General features: G+C 41.8%; 2 protein-coding genes across 2 annotated transcripts; one reads left to right on the plus strand and one right to left on the minus strand.

Moving 5' to 3' along the window:
- Window positions 1-2,819: 2,819 nt before the first annotated feature.
- On the plus strand, window positions 2,820-7,389 carry pter (phosphotriesterase related). The gene is made up of 5 exons (XM_068749014.1): window positions 2,820-2,838; window positions 3,452-3,909; window positions 4,111-4,376; window positions 6,303-6,443; window positions 6,849-7,389. The coding sequence occupies exons 2-5, from the start codon at window positions 3,478-3,480 to the stop codon at window positions 7,057-7,059; spliced, it is 1,050 nt and encodes a 349-aa protein (XP_068605115.1). The 5' UTR covers window positions 2,820-2,838; window positions 3,452-3,477; the 3' UTR covers window positions 7,060-7,389.
- Window positions 7,390-8,539: 1,150 nt separating this feature from the next.
- Window positions 8,540-9,576, minus strand: c1ql3b (complement component 1, q subcomponent-like 3b). Its single transcript, XM_068748654.1, has 2 exons — window positions 8,962-9,576; window positions 8,540-8,719 (listed from the first exon to the last, which is right to left on the minus strand). Exons 1-2 carry the CDS (start codon window positions 9,574-9,576, stop codon window positions 8,540-8,542), a joined length of 795 nt encoding a protein of 264 aa, XP_068604755.1.
- Between the last annotated feature and the right edge of the window lie 6,801 nt (window positions 9,577-16,377).

Raw genomic sequence — 16,377 nt, forward strand, 5'->3', positions numbered from 1 at the left:
TTCCTTTCAGAATATCATCCTTGTGCCTCTGTTTAAGTGTGACATTATTGATTGGGCTCAATTTGTCATGGATTCCTTCCCGTCACGATTCATTGTCTTAGTCTTTTGAAACATAAATTGTCATGATTATTAAATGTTTGAGGCATTGCACAGCTTGAACCGAAGCCTGTTCACTCCCACAGACTCACTAAACAAGCACGTACGAGTGTCCTCTCCGGGACGTAAACTGCCTCTCATTCTAAGTCAACTTGGATAGGCTGGATGTTTGAGACACAACTACTGATTGTAAACATGTGATGATGATGATGATGATGAATATATTTATTAGATAGAATGTTAGGGTAGTACAAATACAGTCAAACAATAGAATGTATTACAGTACAAATACAGTCAAACATCCTGTCTAAGAGGGGCATTTCAAAAAAGCCCTTGCGGTCTTGTTTCCGTTGAAAGTCCTTCATACGTAATTCATTGACATTTAACAATACCAATAAAAATACATTTTTTTTCCTTAATGTATGCAAAATAACAATAAATAAAAAAGACATAATATGTACAATGTAGGTGGAGAAAAAAGGGGGGAATTGGGGTGTGGGGGCAAGGTAAGGGGCCGTTTCTGGCCTCCTGAAAGGTGAATTTTCAGGGCTGTTTTGAAGGAGGCCACCGAGGTGCATGTTTTGAGGGCAGTTCCACCCTTGGGTGGCAGTATTGTGAAAGGAGGATTTACGTATGTTTGTTTTATAGGAGGGTGTAATCAGGTTGTTGTTTGAGCCCCCTCTAGTATTGTGGCTGTGGGTGTCACTAAATCTGTGGAGGTGTTTATTCAGGCATGCAGGGATTGAGGGGATTGAGGGCAGAGTTGCATTGAATATTTTAAATGCCAATCCCATTTTGAGTTGTTTAACCCTGACTTCTACCCTGAGCCATCTTATGCTAGCAAAATGTGCAGGAAGAAGGTTGCCATGCTATCACAGTACCCCCTTTCTATCTATGGGTGGCAGCAATCCACAATGCTCATCTAACCCTAAACGCTTGCACAGACCATCCAGACTCAGAGCCTACTTGGGCTTTATATACTATATATACATGGTTTGCATGCATGAAACTCAAAGTTTTGTTCATGTCAGACCTGTGTTGCAGGAGGTCTGTGCACAGGGGAGGAGTGGGCTTCTCCTTGAGAGGCTCCCCTGTGGTCGTGTTAGCCAGACAGATGAATGAGTGTGACAATCCTCTGCTGTCTCTAATGAGAAAACCTGCAGCTCTGCTTTTATGAGTAACAACACTGCAGAATCTCATTTACCATACAAACTCTGTCATCTTTGAGCTACATGTATTTTTTTTAGATCTCTCTTACCTTGATTGGTTGCATTTGTTGTCGCATATGTTGATTCGAGTGATTCTGTGTTTTGCTATTCCTTTCTAAACATGCCAAAGGTTAGCATAGCAACCACAGTCAGGGGCAATATAATCCCCCCACCCCAGCCATGACTGTGCAAGGTAGGCTAAAAATACCAACAATATTCTAATTCTAAGCTTGTTCATGCTAGGCTCTTGAAGTGATCCAAAAAAAATATCTTAATTTTATAGAAATGAATTAAAAAATAAAATAAAAAAGACATTTTGAATGCCGACCCCTCCCTGCCTAAGCCGTGTAGTGCTGCTGTGCCCGCTTACTGACTTCCTAACACACAGCAGAGCTGCTGCAGTCGTGCTGCAGCCCCTGACCTTATAATGCACATAGCACTTTGCCAGCGACGGCTGCTGAGTACCGGGTGTGGGTTTTATGCTGTGTTTATGTCCTATTTGTATTTAACAATGCTGCTCTTCCTTGCGTTTAAATTGCCCCTTGAGGACAAATAAAGTGTTTTTAACTGAATAAATACAATAAATTGTGGCATGTGACCGTAAACTCACCTACTCTGCAACTTATTTATCATTAAATGTAACCTTCATTTAACCAGGTAAGTTAAAGGAGAACTAATTCTCATTTGCAAGACGAAACTGGACTTAAGTTGCATGTTTTTGGTGGTGGGAGGAACCTGGAGAAACCATGCAGACATGCAGAGAACACGCAAACTTTGCACAGAAGATGGGATTTGAATCTGCATCCTTCTTGCTGTGAGGCAACAGCACTATACACTGTGCCACCGTGCTGCTCAACATGGACAAATACAGACAAATCTACATAAAAGCATGTTTCTCAGCAGCTTGTCTGACATACACAGTAGTTATCATGCCAAACAAATAGATGGCTTAAGCGCCACAGCAATTGAACCATCATTTTCATGACCATTTACAGGGATGGTCCACACTTTGGTTACCGTGACTAATGTTATACCATCTGCTGAGTGAGGAGGAGCACAGAAACAGGAAGTCTGTCTCTGGAGCTCCGCAGCATCATTAATTTACCCCAAAATCAGTCAAAGCTATATGCTTCCTTGAAGAAAAAAAAATATATAAGTTTGAACTTGTGTTTTAATTAGCATCTCATTTTATGTAATTAATTTTCTGCTATTGCACAATGCACGGGAACGTGTGCGGGGCAGGGCGCGCTGCGCTCGGGCTCTTTTCTCTACTTGGATCCGGAGCTGGAGGAGTTACTCCGGCTGCTCCTCACAGGAGACGGAGCGCTGCCGTCTTCGCACACTACCCTTGGAGCGTTTCAAAAATGTTGATCTATTTTTTGTTTGCTTTTCGGGTGCTTGACGCGACATATTTTCCAATGATCACGTGAATGTCGCTGAACTCTCGAACTACTGAACTATAGTCTCGTACAGTCTCGCGATGGTTCATGTCAGCACATAATACTCGCTGTTCGAGTTCAGAAGGAGAAACAAGGTCAGGAAACGATTTTTAGTGGTTGAGAGGACGTTTACTATTAAACACATTTATGCATCTATCGATCTCGTGTTCCAGCATGTTATTTTCGGTTAATTTCAACTATTTACCTCTTTTTAAGTTTAGGACGCACTGAGCCAGCGCTTAGGTTACAACGAGAGTAACGAGGGAGCTGTATTATGAAATAAATGCAGCTGCGAGGTTTTCAAAGGTCGTTCAATTGATCGACCGGTATGGCTTCTCAAAGACGATACCAAGTAATCGAGTTGAAAAACGATAATTGGAACCAATGTTAATTTATGCAGTACTTCATGAGTGAGAAAGCATGTAGTTTTAAACGAATTTCAGGAAATGTACATGTACAAATATCTCATTTTTGATTTAAAGTAGGAACAGTAGCCATCCACCCACTTACTTATTTTAGGCCTATATGAACGATGATAAATATATATATATATATGTAAGTGGACAAATGCACAAAATGGACCTATTTGTACGGTGATATTACTTCATTTAGTTGTCATAGCATTTAATATTTTGCACAAACCTGCCAAATACTTACCATATGTGACATTTGCCTCATTTCTAAATACAATAATATGTGTTCTTTCAGGTTGTTTGAAACTCAGAACATCAATCATGTCAGAACTGAGTGGGAAGGTCCAGACCGTTTTGGGTCTGATTGATCCAGACCAGCTGGGACGCACCATGACCCATGAGCACCTGACCATGAGTTTTGAGTGCTGTTACATTCCTCCTCCTCCGAGTGATGAAGCGGTAGCGGCGAACCCCTTCCAGATGGAGCATTTGCACTGGCTGACGCAGAACGTCTACAGTTCTCATGAGAACCTGCTGCTGAAGCAGGAGACCGCCGCCGTGCGGGACGAGCTGCTCGCCTTCAGGAAGGCTGGTGGGGGCAGCATAGTGGAGAACACCACCATAGGGATTGAACGGAACCTGCCTACCCTCAAGCAGCTGGCCAAGGACACCGGGGTCCACGTCATTGCAGGAGCAGGGTACTATGTGGACTGCAGCCATTCTGAGACAACCAGGAGAATGACAGTGGAGCAGGTGGGACCCAGTGTGAGAGTGAGCATGGCGGGTATAAATCTGCCACGTGTCAGAATGTTTTAAACCATTTGAACTATTCATTCATTCATTTTCTTAACCACTTAATCTGAAAACCGGGATGTTAAAAGAACAGAACTAAGAGACAAGATTGATTTATTTCCCACTAAATATGTCAACAACTTCTCACATCTTGCCCATCAGCTCACGGAGGTAATTGTCAACGATGTGCTTCACGGTGGTGACGGGACAGACATCCGCTGTGGCGTGATCGGAGAGATCGGCGCTAGCTGGCCCGTCACAGATAGTGAGAAGAACGTGCTGAAGGCCACGGCTCACGCTCAGGCACGGCTTGGCTGCCCGGTCATCATCCATCCCGGCAGGAACCACGCCGCTCCGGCAGAAATCATCCGGATCCTTCAGGAGGCCGGTGGTGACATCAACAAAACGGTCATGTCACACATGGACAGGTGAGAATTCTGGGAAAAAGTTAAGAATGATTACAGACGAGATGTTCGTAATCATCTTGTCTACGGGTCACGGGTGTTGCTGGAGTCTGTCCAAGTTGGCTGTGGGCGAAAGGTGGCGTACACCCCGGACAAGTCGCCTGCTTAAGGCAGGGCCTGCAGGAGCAAATGTAGAGATGGAATTTTGAAGTGCCCAGCACAAAGCACTACACGGCACGCTGAAGGGATCTCAGTGTACAGTCTGTGCTTTCGGACTTTGTCCTCATTTATCTCTTCCCTTTAAACTGGGATATATCAGAATGTTTTGTTTTTTTCCTCTCCAAAAAACATTGGAATAATCAAATGTTATTCAGCGCTTTTATACTGTAGTTTCAATATTCAGTTTGAATATTACTGCAAAAATATATTTTTACCGCCATTATAGCCACTAAAAAAATTGTCCTTAATTCAATTCAATTCAATTTTATTTCTATAGTGCCAGATCCTAAGACATTTATCTCAAAGAACTTTACAGGTGTAGCAGATAAAAGACCTGCAGGGAAAGACGGAACCCGACTTGACCCACATTAGCAAGGGAAAACCTCCTTTTATCAGGCAGAAACCTTGAACAGAACCTAAGGCTCATAGTGGGCGGCCATCTGTCTTGACCGGTTGGGTTGAGAAGGAGAGAGAGAAACAATGACAGCGCAGGAGAGACGGAGACAAGGACAGACGGCAGATTCAAAAACAAAAAGAGAGACGGAGAGCAGGCAAAAACAGAATGTAACCAACATTCAACCAGCCCTCAAACTGTATTTTGTTGTTACTTATGAATAGAATTATAATGAAATGAAATAAAAATATTCCCTTTGAGGCAGAATTGGCTTTTAATGTAAAATTACATTTTAGACTAAACCGTGACAAAATGCTCGTTGTTGCCTTGAAGCTATGAGACTGGGATGGCATGTTAATGGTGAGAAACTAAAAATGCCAAATGCTACTTGACGTGTCAATGATAATGTGTGCAGATGAAATTTTTTCAGGCATGTCAGTAACCTTGTTTTTGTAAAACCTTTATCGTTTTAATGCTGAACAACAGTTCCTCTGCAAAGAGCTGAAAGGCGGGATTATATTCTTGACTCAAACAATGTCCTACAGGTTTTAAATTTTTCAGTTTGGAACCGTGTCTCATTTTGTTAAGTCATAGAGAAAGTCTTCTCAGTGCTGCATGTTTTTTCTTTCTTTTTGCTGACAGATCAGTGACAACATATCATCTCCATATTATTGCAAGTTTTTCAGGGTCCACTGAAACACTTATTTCTCCATCTTGCATAATCATGAATAAAACCCATTTGGCGCTTCTGTTTCTCAGTGCAGTTTTCCAAGTGCTGCACTTAAGATTGTTAATTCTGTTCCTATAATCTTTCAGTTCACGGGCGGACGATGCATTATCTGGCCTGAACCTGATAAACTGTTTTTTGTACTCTTATTGGTTGGCACTTCCAATGTTTGCTCATGTTTTCAATGACGTTTGTTTGCCAGTGTCAAGGCAGCATTTCAATTCCAGTGTAGCTAGTTTTATTTTTACCTAATTTAATATTCCCAAAAACGTTTTTAAGATTCAAAATGCTTATTTATTTATTGAAAATGTCAGGTAATTTGAGGACAAACCTTTTTAAATATCATTGGAAAACTTCTATGTTGAGGCAAAGTATTAATGTTATTTAAATAACATTTTTATTTTAAGATTTTAATCAAATCTTATTTTTGATATATTTTTTCAAGTTATTTTGCATTTATATAGTTAGTATTTCCATATTTTAGGAAAGCTACAATCATTGCATTGAATTTTCCTACGGATTAAATTCAACCTTTCAGAAAACCAGCAGGAAAATGGGATAAATTATCTTTTAAAATGTGTTAGCTTTCAATAACTTTCTCTTTCTGCAGGTCCATTTTTGATGAAGGTGAACTGCTTGAGTTTGCTAAAATGGGGAGTTACCTGGAGTATGATCTGTTTGGAGAGCAGAGTTTGATCTACCAATTTCACCCAGAGGTGGACATGCCCAGTGACAGCCAGAGAGTGAAGACGTGAGTACCACTTAAAAATGTGTGTTTTCAGTGGCTTCTTTAGGGATTCATTAGATTTGTTTGTATGACCTTAGTCTGCAAATTTGGGATCAAATCCATCTTTGCTTCTCTTGGAGTGAATCCATTCGATTCATAAGAACAAAATGATGCATTTTTGCTTTACTCTCCTTGGAGAGAGGAGCATGTCCTCCAACGAGACACTAATCTCCATCGACCAGAGAGGAGTGTGTCAACAAGAGGACGGATGAATGAGTTTGGGTCGCATACAAAAGACAGATTTAATAACATAGGAAAGCCAACAGATAATAACAGTGTGTGTGTGTGTGTGTGTGTGTGTGTGTGTGTGTGTGTGTGTGTGTGTGTGTGTGTGTGTTGACTAACATTTTCTGTTATCTTCATGCTCAGCTTAGCTTTTCTCATCAAGGAGGGCTACGAAGACAAGCTATTGATCTCACACGACATCCACACCAAGAACCGTCTCACCAAGTATGGTGGCCACGGTTACTCTCACATCCTGAGGAATATTGTTCCAAAGATGCTGATGAGGGGAATCACTCAGCACCAGGTGGACAAGATTCTTATTCACAACCCAAAACGCTGGCTGACCTTCAAATAAAATGGAAAAAAAGATGCTTGAAGAAGGCATTTGATGCTTTGATTGGTTTATCCTCAGGCTACCACTGAAAACGCCTTTTGAGATCTTCGTTTTAATTCGCATCTCATAGGCCCAAAAATCATTTAGGAATGTCAAATCAGTGAATGCAAAATTTTGGAACTTTGTTAATTATAACTTTACTTTATATTTGTTATCACAAATTGTTCTCTATAAGCGAATTGTGTAAAGGAGGGTGTGTTAGACTAGACTGTGTTCAGTGTGTTCTTTCCTCTCGACGTGTTCTCTACAGCAGTCCGTCATCGTCTTGCAATAAAGGAAGTCAATGTCGCATGTCTTTTGTAATTGTGAAGTCAGTTTCTCCATACGTTTTTCTGGGATCTGAACACGAGCAATTAGTATGCTACTCAGCTCTCCTCACACTGCTGCTGCATCAGAGGAGTTGCGCTGTTGCCCCCTCAGCGGGTCTCTGGGTGTCTGTGGCAGGCTGACGATGAAGGACATCGTCTCTCCCTTCATCTGGGAACAGGTGGCCTCACAGGGTGACTTCACGGCATGATCAATGGCGTTATCACCACGGCAAACAGCTAGACATCTTTTATCTTTTTGATAAAATGAGAAAGTCGGTCGGTCAGATGATGTAATTGTGCGTTATGTTTCACACATTGGCCGACGTACTTGTTTGGAGGGACTTAACAATTTGCAGGGAAATGGATGTAGGTCATCCTCGAGTGCAAGGAAACATTTGTGACGGTCTGGATTGTCCGGCTTTGACGTGGTGATTAACCACCAAAGGAGGGAGCGTTCGTTTTACTGCCGTCGGACGAGACCCGACCTCTGTCATAATGAAAAGAAGAAAAAATGACTGCCGGGGATCTTTTTTTTGGTGATAGTATTTTAGTATGAACATCAGAATGGCCTTTTACATTTTTAACTTCCACTGAATGTTATTTTTATAGTCATGCATCAATACATTAATACAAACGGCTATCAGATGGACGGCCAACACCGGGAACAGACTGTTGACTACGACTGTGATTCTAACATCTATTTCTGAGGGTTCTTAAGCCTCAGTATGTTAACAGCGGCTGCAGTAGCTATGATTAACATGGCAGCAAACAGGAATTGGCAACATTAACCTTTCTTAGGCGTTTTATATATGCATATATATAACGTGAATCTTGTTGCCACGGTAACACATACTTGTATTAGTATTAGAGTTTCAACACTGTAACATCTAGTGACACTAATAATATTTTGGCAAGGGTACAATTCCACGCTGTACACTTTAAATTAATCATTATCATTACTGTAATTAGTGTGCAGTCTTCGTGTTACGTCATCCGCTCCTCTCTGGACTCTCGCTGTATGGAAAATGTTGAGTTCTGTCTCTGATAATCAGGCTGACATTGATCTGAGAGTGGGCAGTGAAGCAAGCAAACCCCCCCCCCCCACCCCAACCTCAGCAGATCTTTTCCGTGTATCAATCGGCGTATAACATGAAGCCAGAGAACGTGCTGTACTTGTTGTTGTTGCCCCCGTGCGCCTTTCCGCCGTCCAGTTTAATGTAGATCTCGTCTCCGGGTTCGAGGTGTAGGACAACACTATTGCTGGCATAGTCGTAGTTCTGGTCGGCGTCCTGAGCGATGGCGCTGGCTCTCACCTGGGAAAGTACATTTGATGCTGATGAAAGTCTATACTTGGAAAAACAGCACCTCGGACAGCTCCGTAAGTGACGTCACATATCACAATTATATTTGGACGACGGTGTCTCTCCACGCAGCTGTGCGTAAAACCTGTGCGTAAAATACTTTAGTCAATTACTTTCTCCTCACCGAGTACTGAAAACGAATCAAATATACATATATATATATATTTTTTAAGTGAAATCATGAAGCATCATACCTGGTTGTTTTTACACAGATCAGCCCACATGCTGGTACCATCTCCGCCTCGCATCAGCACGTGATAAACAAAGAAATAAATCCCCGGGATTGAGCAGGTGAATTTCCCTGTAGAGGGATCAAAGTGGTTGCCGAGATTAGTGACCACGTCGTCGAATTTCAACACTTCATAACCCTCGTGTTGTTTCTTCAGTCCTGCGTAAAACGCAATCTTTGGAATTGTGTTGTAAGTGGCGGCGCTGATGGCACCGTTGGGTCCATTTGTCCCGGGTATTCCCGGGAGACCTGGAGGGCCCTGCGGCCCCTTTTCTCCGCGTGGACCAGCAGGTCCAGGTGGCCCGGGTTCTCCAACTGGACCCCTCGGTCCCATCCTCCCGGCGCGTCCCGGCTCCCCTTGAGGACCTTGAATGAACGTCGGGAGCGACTGAACGAGACGGTTGTCTTTGATCGGGTTGGTTGCCGTGGCTGCAGTTGCTGTCCCATGAGAGTCGCACACCATTTGGCAGGATCCGAGCATCTCATAACGGGCAGGAGTCCCGGCGGTGTTCACCATAACCGGGATCAGAACCACCAACACCAGCAACAGCGCGACGCCACAAACGCCGGTTGCGATCATCTGCGCTCTGCGGATTCGCTGTGTCCTCCGGAGTGTATGGTCCTCCAGCCTGCTTGTGGACGATGCCTTTGCTGAGGGAAGAATTTCAACAGTTCCTCTGTCGTAGTGCAACTTTTGGAGATAAAATAGTCCTTTAAAAGTGGATGCGCAAAAGTAACCATCGACAACTTTTTTACGCGCGGCAGAATGCTCTCAGCAGATTGATCTCCACTTTCTCACGAGCGGCTCAAAGTCAGCAGCGCGTGTTTCTACCCATCGTGGTGCAACAAGAGAAGCTGGGCTCGAAATGAAACGTTATACCGACTTCTGTGTTCAGAGAGCGAGGGGAGGGGTGGGCATGATGGATGAGATACGATCCATTCATTTTTTTTTTTCAATCAAAGGAGAAAGAGCCAAAACAAACAAACAATGATGCAACGTCGAAACTCTCAAAAGCAACTATATGCATTTGTGTCGTTTTAACAGCATTTCCTACAATGGGCATTGCATTTTATATTGATGCCGACAGCACTATTCCCAAAAACACATGATCAGAACTTCTCCAAACAGCTCTAAAGGTCTTAAGCATAATTAGGCCCATTATGGACAAAAAGCTACACTTCTTTGGGACCTGGTCCCACCTCAGTGGTTCTCCCTGTCCAATTTATCATTTGGAGAAAATCTATAGAGCCACTGAAAGGAAGGAGGAAGTCAGTGGGAGCCGGCAGTGAAGGATGACTTCACACATATATAGTGATGAAATGACTGAATGTCCAAGCCTTGAGAAGAAATAGAGGCAAAATCATTTAATTAATTACCAATGGGAATTGATATCAATACCTGTAGGAACACAAATCCGATCAATTATTTGAAGCTTGATACAAACAGTCTCAATCAATTTCCAAGAGTAGCACAATTGAAATGCCCTACAGAGATACAAACCTTTTTAAGGTCTGATTGATGAAGGGCTAATTATTGGCGAGGAGGGCTGTCACTCTATTAGATACCTTGCTGCCAGGTGGAGAGAGAGCTGATCAGGAAGGGAAAGCACACAGAGCCCTGTTCGTTTGGCGGGCGGGAGGCTTTGATTGCACCCTGAATGAGATTCTGTATATGAGTGTGTTTGTGGACTCATGATCCACCATGCAGGGCGACACTGCTTTACTTCAAAAAGCTGCAATTAAAGGTCTGCGCAAGGGACAAATAGAAGCATATAATTTCATTAGCACCAAATCTCTTATTTTGTTCGCAATGTTAATTGTTTTTTTAAAAGTTCATTGTGTGTTTATTTGTATATTTATAAACAACAAACAAACAAAAATAAAAACAAAACACTGACATGTTGAAATGTTTGAAATGTACAATTTAATATTACATTTCAAGTATCAATTTTATGTTGTGGAAAAACATATTGTCTGATTAGGTTTAGATAGAAACTCCTGTATCCATCCTTCAGCTTTAAAGGCGTCTTCACAGATGTGCAAGTTACCCGTTCCACAGGCACTAACACACTGACAGGATCATCCTCTTTAGCATGGAGGACAGGACACCAAACACCCCCCCCCCCCCACCCCCCCCAAAAAAGTTCCTAAAATTCCAGAAGTTAGGATGACGAGATACAACTTTGGATGCATTGACAAATTGTCTTTGTGCTTTTTTCAATTTGACTGAATGCCAAAGAAGTATTCGAGCATTATCAGTCAGAAAGAGGTGAAGACGTCTGTTCATTTATTTAACATTTGCCAGATTTGCTGATATGAGACTTTCAACGTAATCAATTTTATTATACTGTCCTGTAACACATTAAAGAATATTGTGGTTTCCCATGCAGTTTCACAACAGATTGTGGCCTCATTGATCCACCGTACAAAAGAAGGATGAGCAGCCTTCACTATCAATTACAATACAAAAATTATACAATCAGACTAATTTTGACCAATAATGGTTTTTAACATGATGACATCTGCAGCACTGAAGTCTAGAAATCATCCAAAGCTTTGTACAACCAGAGCACCTGACCCGTTGTTGCTGCTGACTGCTCACATCAGAACTGGAATACATTCATGTCCATTTTTCTCCCCTTAAATAAGAGACATTGAGAAACGTAATAATTATTCAATGGAATGTGCTAAACAGCGAAAGCCTCAAAGCGTTTAAGAGATAGTCATGTAAACATTCTCATTCAGCTTCTGGATTTATTATGAGATGGACTGCACTATTATCATATAAACTGGACACAGGCCTATTTGAATTCCATGGCTGGGTCAACATGATCCGGATCATGTTATTGAACGCTGAAGGCAGAGCGGTCTGCCAAACAAAGCAGTGAATGCTCACAATTCTTCAGTATTGTGTCCACAGCAGTGTAATATAACCAAAGGAACAACCACAGACTGCCCGTACCCTGCCAGCCCACCTAGGCCTGATTACTTCACACTGGTGACGTGCCAACAGGATGCAATTTATGTGTTTGCATGCATGCTAATATCATCACAACTCTGGAATGGCCGACAATGAACCATCACATGGACACCGAAGGACCTGTGTGATTGGCTGAGAGATCAAATGGTGACAGCATGAACATCCTCCACCCACTCGGGTGGCGCTATTAGGGAAATCTTTTCTTACTAACAGGCTAGAACGATGGGCATGGTGAACGTTCACCAACCTGCTAAAATGACCGTGTTATCTTTGCCATTGTGGGGATGTTAGCATGCAGTGTTGTCAATTTGCAGCATTCCAATAATTGAGGCAATTTCTCCTACAAAAAAAAACAACAACTTTTGTTTGGTTGCGTTATATTGAAATTCCAGTCCCTGCTACAGCTGAGCTTGTGAGGGCACCCACATGTGAGCTAAAATACACACTCATATCTGAAAGACCACACATTTTCAGTGGGATGGGTGTTAAGTGAGAAATAGAATAGTCCAATAGTATATAAAGGCACACACACACACACACACACACACACCCTCACACGTAGCGGGACTCGCTGCAGCAGCTATGACTCAGTGAGCATTTGTTAATGGTCAGGCTCTTTCCATCCAGAGAGACTTGTTCACCAGAAGCCAAGGCTGAGCAGCAGAGTCAAAACCCACCGAAAGCTGTGAGAAGAAAACAAAACTCGGCTCAGACAGCTTTTCACAGGATCGCACAGACTGAATCACCGAGCACAGCTTTACCTCTGAGTTCATGTCTCCGTCGCTGTTTGTTCGTTTGCTCATTTTTAGCCTGTTTCTGAAATTACTTAAAACCTATTTGATTGTCGTCTGGATCAGGCATTCCTTTTTAAAAGGGGGGGGGGGGCAATTACAAGACTTTTGCTGCTGACTTCATGGATTAGTGCCTTGGATAGAAGTAACACAATAACGTCATCATGAATTCTACAGCATGTATAGGATTATGATCCGGATCCATGTACGGTAATATATGGTGATCTGGATTGTTTAAACTTATAGGTCTTATAAACTGTTCACTAATTGAGATAAATAATAATGCTACGTGCTGGTTCAGTCTGGGGAAAACCGTAATCACTGACAAAATAATAAATGATACCATGTGCGAGTCCAAATTCTATGGTTAGAATTTCATGATGGAGGGGTCTTATTAAAAACGGGACATTTTGGAACTGAAATATTGTTTTTAGGTGTAATGACATAATGTTCAAACTAAGATGTCTCGACTGACGTTTTCACTTTTTCTTTGTGCTGTTGAGATTCATTCTGTTTTTAACCAACCAAAACACAATCTCACGTGCCTGAAGTTTACTTTATCACGCTTGGAAATCTCACTTGCTCAGCTCACCTCTGCTTATGTATTGAAAGATTCCTCTGGTGCTGGAGGAGCCCTGACAGGTTGTTTTGAGTCTCGACTCTGGAGTTCATTTACAACCAGTCAGGCAGGAATCCTGAGGGAGCCTGATGATTTTTTGACATCCGGACAAGCAGATGTTCCGAGGACTATGAATAAAACATGCGGCCCATCTGACCAGACCAGAGTGTCTAATGAAATTTGAGGCGTGATTTCAATTCACACACACACAAAAAAAATCCCTTTGTCGGATGTATCTGATGTTACATTAAATATGTATGGCATTTATGTAGCCTGACATGGGCTGTTAAGCAGTTTCCAAACGGTTATGACAATCAAAGCCGAGACAGGTTTGTCAAAGTGTTCAGCGTGGTGAATGAGAAGGAGGCTGAATGAACGTCTCATTACCAGTCAGGAATATGAATAGACATATTATGTGACCAGTGATACCAAAGTGTTTGTCAACAAAGCACCATGTGTCTCATTCGGTAATAAGATGCACGGCCTTCGGTGCTTTCACACCTTCTGCTCGTTGCCAATTTATGAGTTGATTTTTGTTTTTCACAGTAAAGTTTTGGCCTTAATCGCTCAGCTCAGCGGGGGGCGGAATCCGAGCTAGCATGCCACCCACTCAGAGACAAACTAGTGCTGCACGTATGATGGGGGAACAATCACAAGCTTCTATTGAAGGACTTTTGCTAAAGAGTAGGGTTCAGCCCTCTATAAGTAAAAAATCAGGGTGTGAATAGTCGCTGTTTCTTCCAATGTAATTATTTTGGTTACAAAATTATTTTAAACAGAAAATTTTGATTTGTTTGCATGCCCTTTTATTATTGTGCTCCTGTTCCTGTCATTGTTCAAACACTGTGGGAGTCCGTGCTCTCACTGGACTCCATTGTGTGGGAAATTTGCTTCATTCAGAATTACAAAGGAGAAAATGTGAATCAGCTTTTATACCTTTGGTCATTTGTGCAGAAAAGCACGAGGAGCTCTTTGATAATGAGCAACAGATTGCATTCGTGAAATGATTATACCCATTAGACAAGCATGCAGATTGGACGAGCTTTTGACATCAGATAATGCAGCCAGGTGTTTAGGGAGGCTTGAGAAAGAAACTATTTCCTGTTTACGTTGGTGTTTTTGTGTTTTCATTTCAATCCCTTGCCTTTCATTTGGATTGCTTACCTGCTGATTGTCTCTGTCTCTCTGAATTTAATTCTCCAAATTAGTTTATTAAGTGGAAAAAAAACTCACAAAGTAAAAATATTTAGCTTGTTTTCCATCCTAAAGACAAGTTTCTTCTAACAAAATTAGATTTCTTTTTGAAATAGTTTTGTGAAATAATTTAACCTCTCTGTTTTTCTTTTCTTCAATTTTTTTATTTCAGCACTTTTACAGTTTATAATATATTCTACTTCACTTTTTTATTAACGCAAGCAGATAATTTGAATACTCCTTTCACTGCTTGGCATTCTAAAAACTGGCTGACCAACCATTATACTGTATATTTAGAGGGTCAGTGTCACTGGCTACAGTGCAAATTCTAAAAAGCAATGAAAATAATCCCCTTCATGGCGTTGTATTCATGTATTTGACGGTGTTTCTGTCTCAGAGGAAACGTTCTCCCCTGTATTCCAGGAGGGTTTTGATTGCTCTCAATAGTTCAACAAGGAATACAGGATTATAACAGAGGATTATAACAATATCAAATTCCCCAAGCAAAAAAAAAAAAAAAAAAAGAAAAAACGAAGTAGATTGATTTTCATCAAGATGTCAGCCGATGCACCGTTTTGCTAATGACATCAGAGGGTGGAGTGTCACATTTTCTGCCGATGAGATTGAGCGGCGACGAGAGGCTTAGTGGCAAATACAATCGAGAAGTGTAAACATACCAAAGGCTGCGAAAGGCTGATCAATGCCCCCAGTCCGGGATTGATAAATTACCTCGAGAAAGAGACTGAGGTGCGAGGGCACCAGAGAAACCTGATCAGAGCAAGATTTATCACCCAATCTCTGCATCCTCGCTCCTCCCTCTCGCTGGTCTCTCTGTCCTCGGCCCCTCTTCATTCACTGACTTTTAGCTTGCCATTTGAAAGAGTGACTGACCTCTTAACCTCTTGTAGAGGTTGGACATGAAATATAAATTAACTAATGAAAACCTTAACCTACATTTCAGGAGAGTAAAGCCCTGCCGAGTTATTGATTTACATACAGGCTGTATCCAAAGAGTTCATGAAATGAACTTTAAATATGCAATCTTAACATAAACAACCCCAATTAAAATATAAAAGAGGGGGAAAAAAGATGAAAATATCTGTTTAATATAATCTGAGGGTCTTTATTTTAGCTCCAGGACTGTAAACAAGGATAAACAACCAACTAGGGTTTACAAAACTACTGTATACCTTCTCTCTATCCTCCAATCAATTACTTTGAGGAGGAATTGGGATGTCAAACAGAGACTGCAGTACATTCACGCTTACTTACTGGCGCTGTATAACAATGTGTTCATCGTGATGCTCTTTCCAAATGTTCTATGTCATTACTGGCTTGAAGGTTTCATTGCGCATTAGTAAGGTTTTGCTGCTGCTCTGTTGTGTCATGTGACAGCAGGCCTGGGAAAAGGCAAACCAAATGTGTTTATACCAGGACCTCTACCGTTCATTAATTAGCATGTTTTATCATGTGAGTTTATTCTACCCCCCCCCCCCCACCCCCCCCAAACTTGGAAGTGGGTCCAGGAAAAGGGCACGATCCAGGTTTGTTTTTTTAGTTCCAGCAACATTTCGAGAACTCGGAGGGCAGCTGGTTTAACAGTGCAAATGTCTTGGCCAGCTTATGTACTGCTCGAACAGAAATGGGAGGGTGAAAAAAATGCAAAGACGATGCAACAGGTATTAAATGCCACATGGATGCAAATGAGGCTCGAATTCTGACACAAACACAAATGATTCGAATAGGAAGCAGAAATCTCTCTGTACTTGCACAACAACCGATTATTGATAATTGCGT

The sequence above is a fragment of the Brachionichthys hirsutus genome, chromosome 15, assembly GCF_040956055.1.
Source record: "Brachionichthys hirsutus isolate HB-005 chromosome 15, CSIRO-AGI_Bhir_v1, whole genome shotgun sequence".
Lineage (NCBI taxonomy): Eukaryota > Metazoa > Chordata > Actinopteri > Lophiiformes > Brachionichthyidae > Brachionichthys > Brachionichthys hirsutus.

Excerpts from the sequence above, each read along its gene's own strand:
- pter (XM_068749014.1), top strand. The coding sequence starts at position 3,478 with ATGTCAGAACTGAGTGGGAAGGTCCAGACCGTTTTGGGTCTGATTGAT. Across the intron at positions 3,910-4,110 it reads GGAGAATGACAGTGGAGCAG|CTCACGGAGGTAATTGTCAA; the intron begins GTGGGACCCAGT and ends CTTGCCCATCAG. Across the intron at positions 6,444-6,848 it reads GACAGCCAGAGAGTGAAGAC|CTTAGCTTTTCTCATCAAGG; the intron begins GTGAGTACCACT and ends CTTCATGCTCAG.
- c1ql3b (XM_068748654.1), bottom strand. The coding sequence starts at position 9,576 with ATGATCGCAACCGGCGTTTGTGGCGTCGCGCTGTTGCTGGTGTTGGTG. Across the intron at positions 8,720-8,961 it reads ATCTGTGTAAAAACAACCAG|GTGAGAGCCAGCGCCATCGC; the intron begins GTATGATGCTTC and ends GTACTTTCCCAG.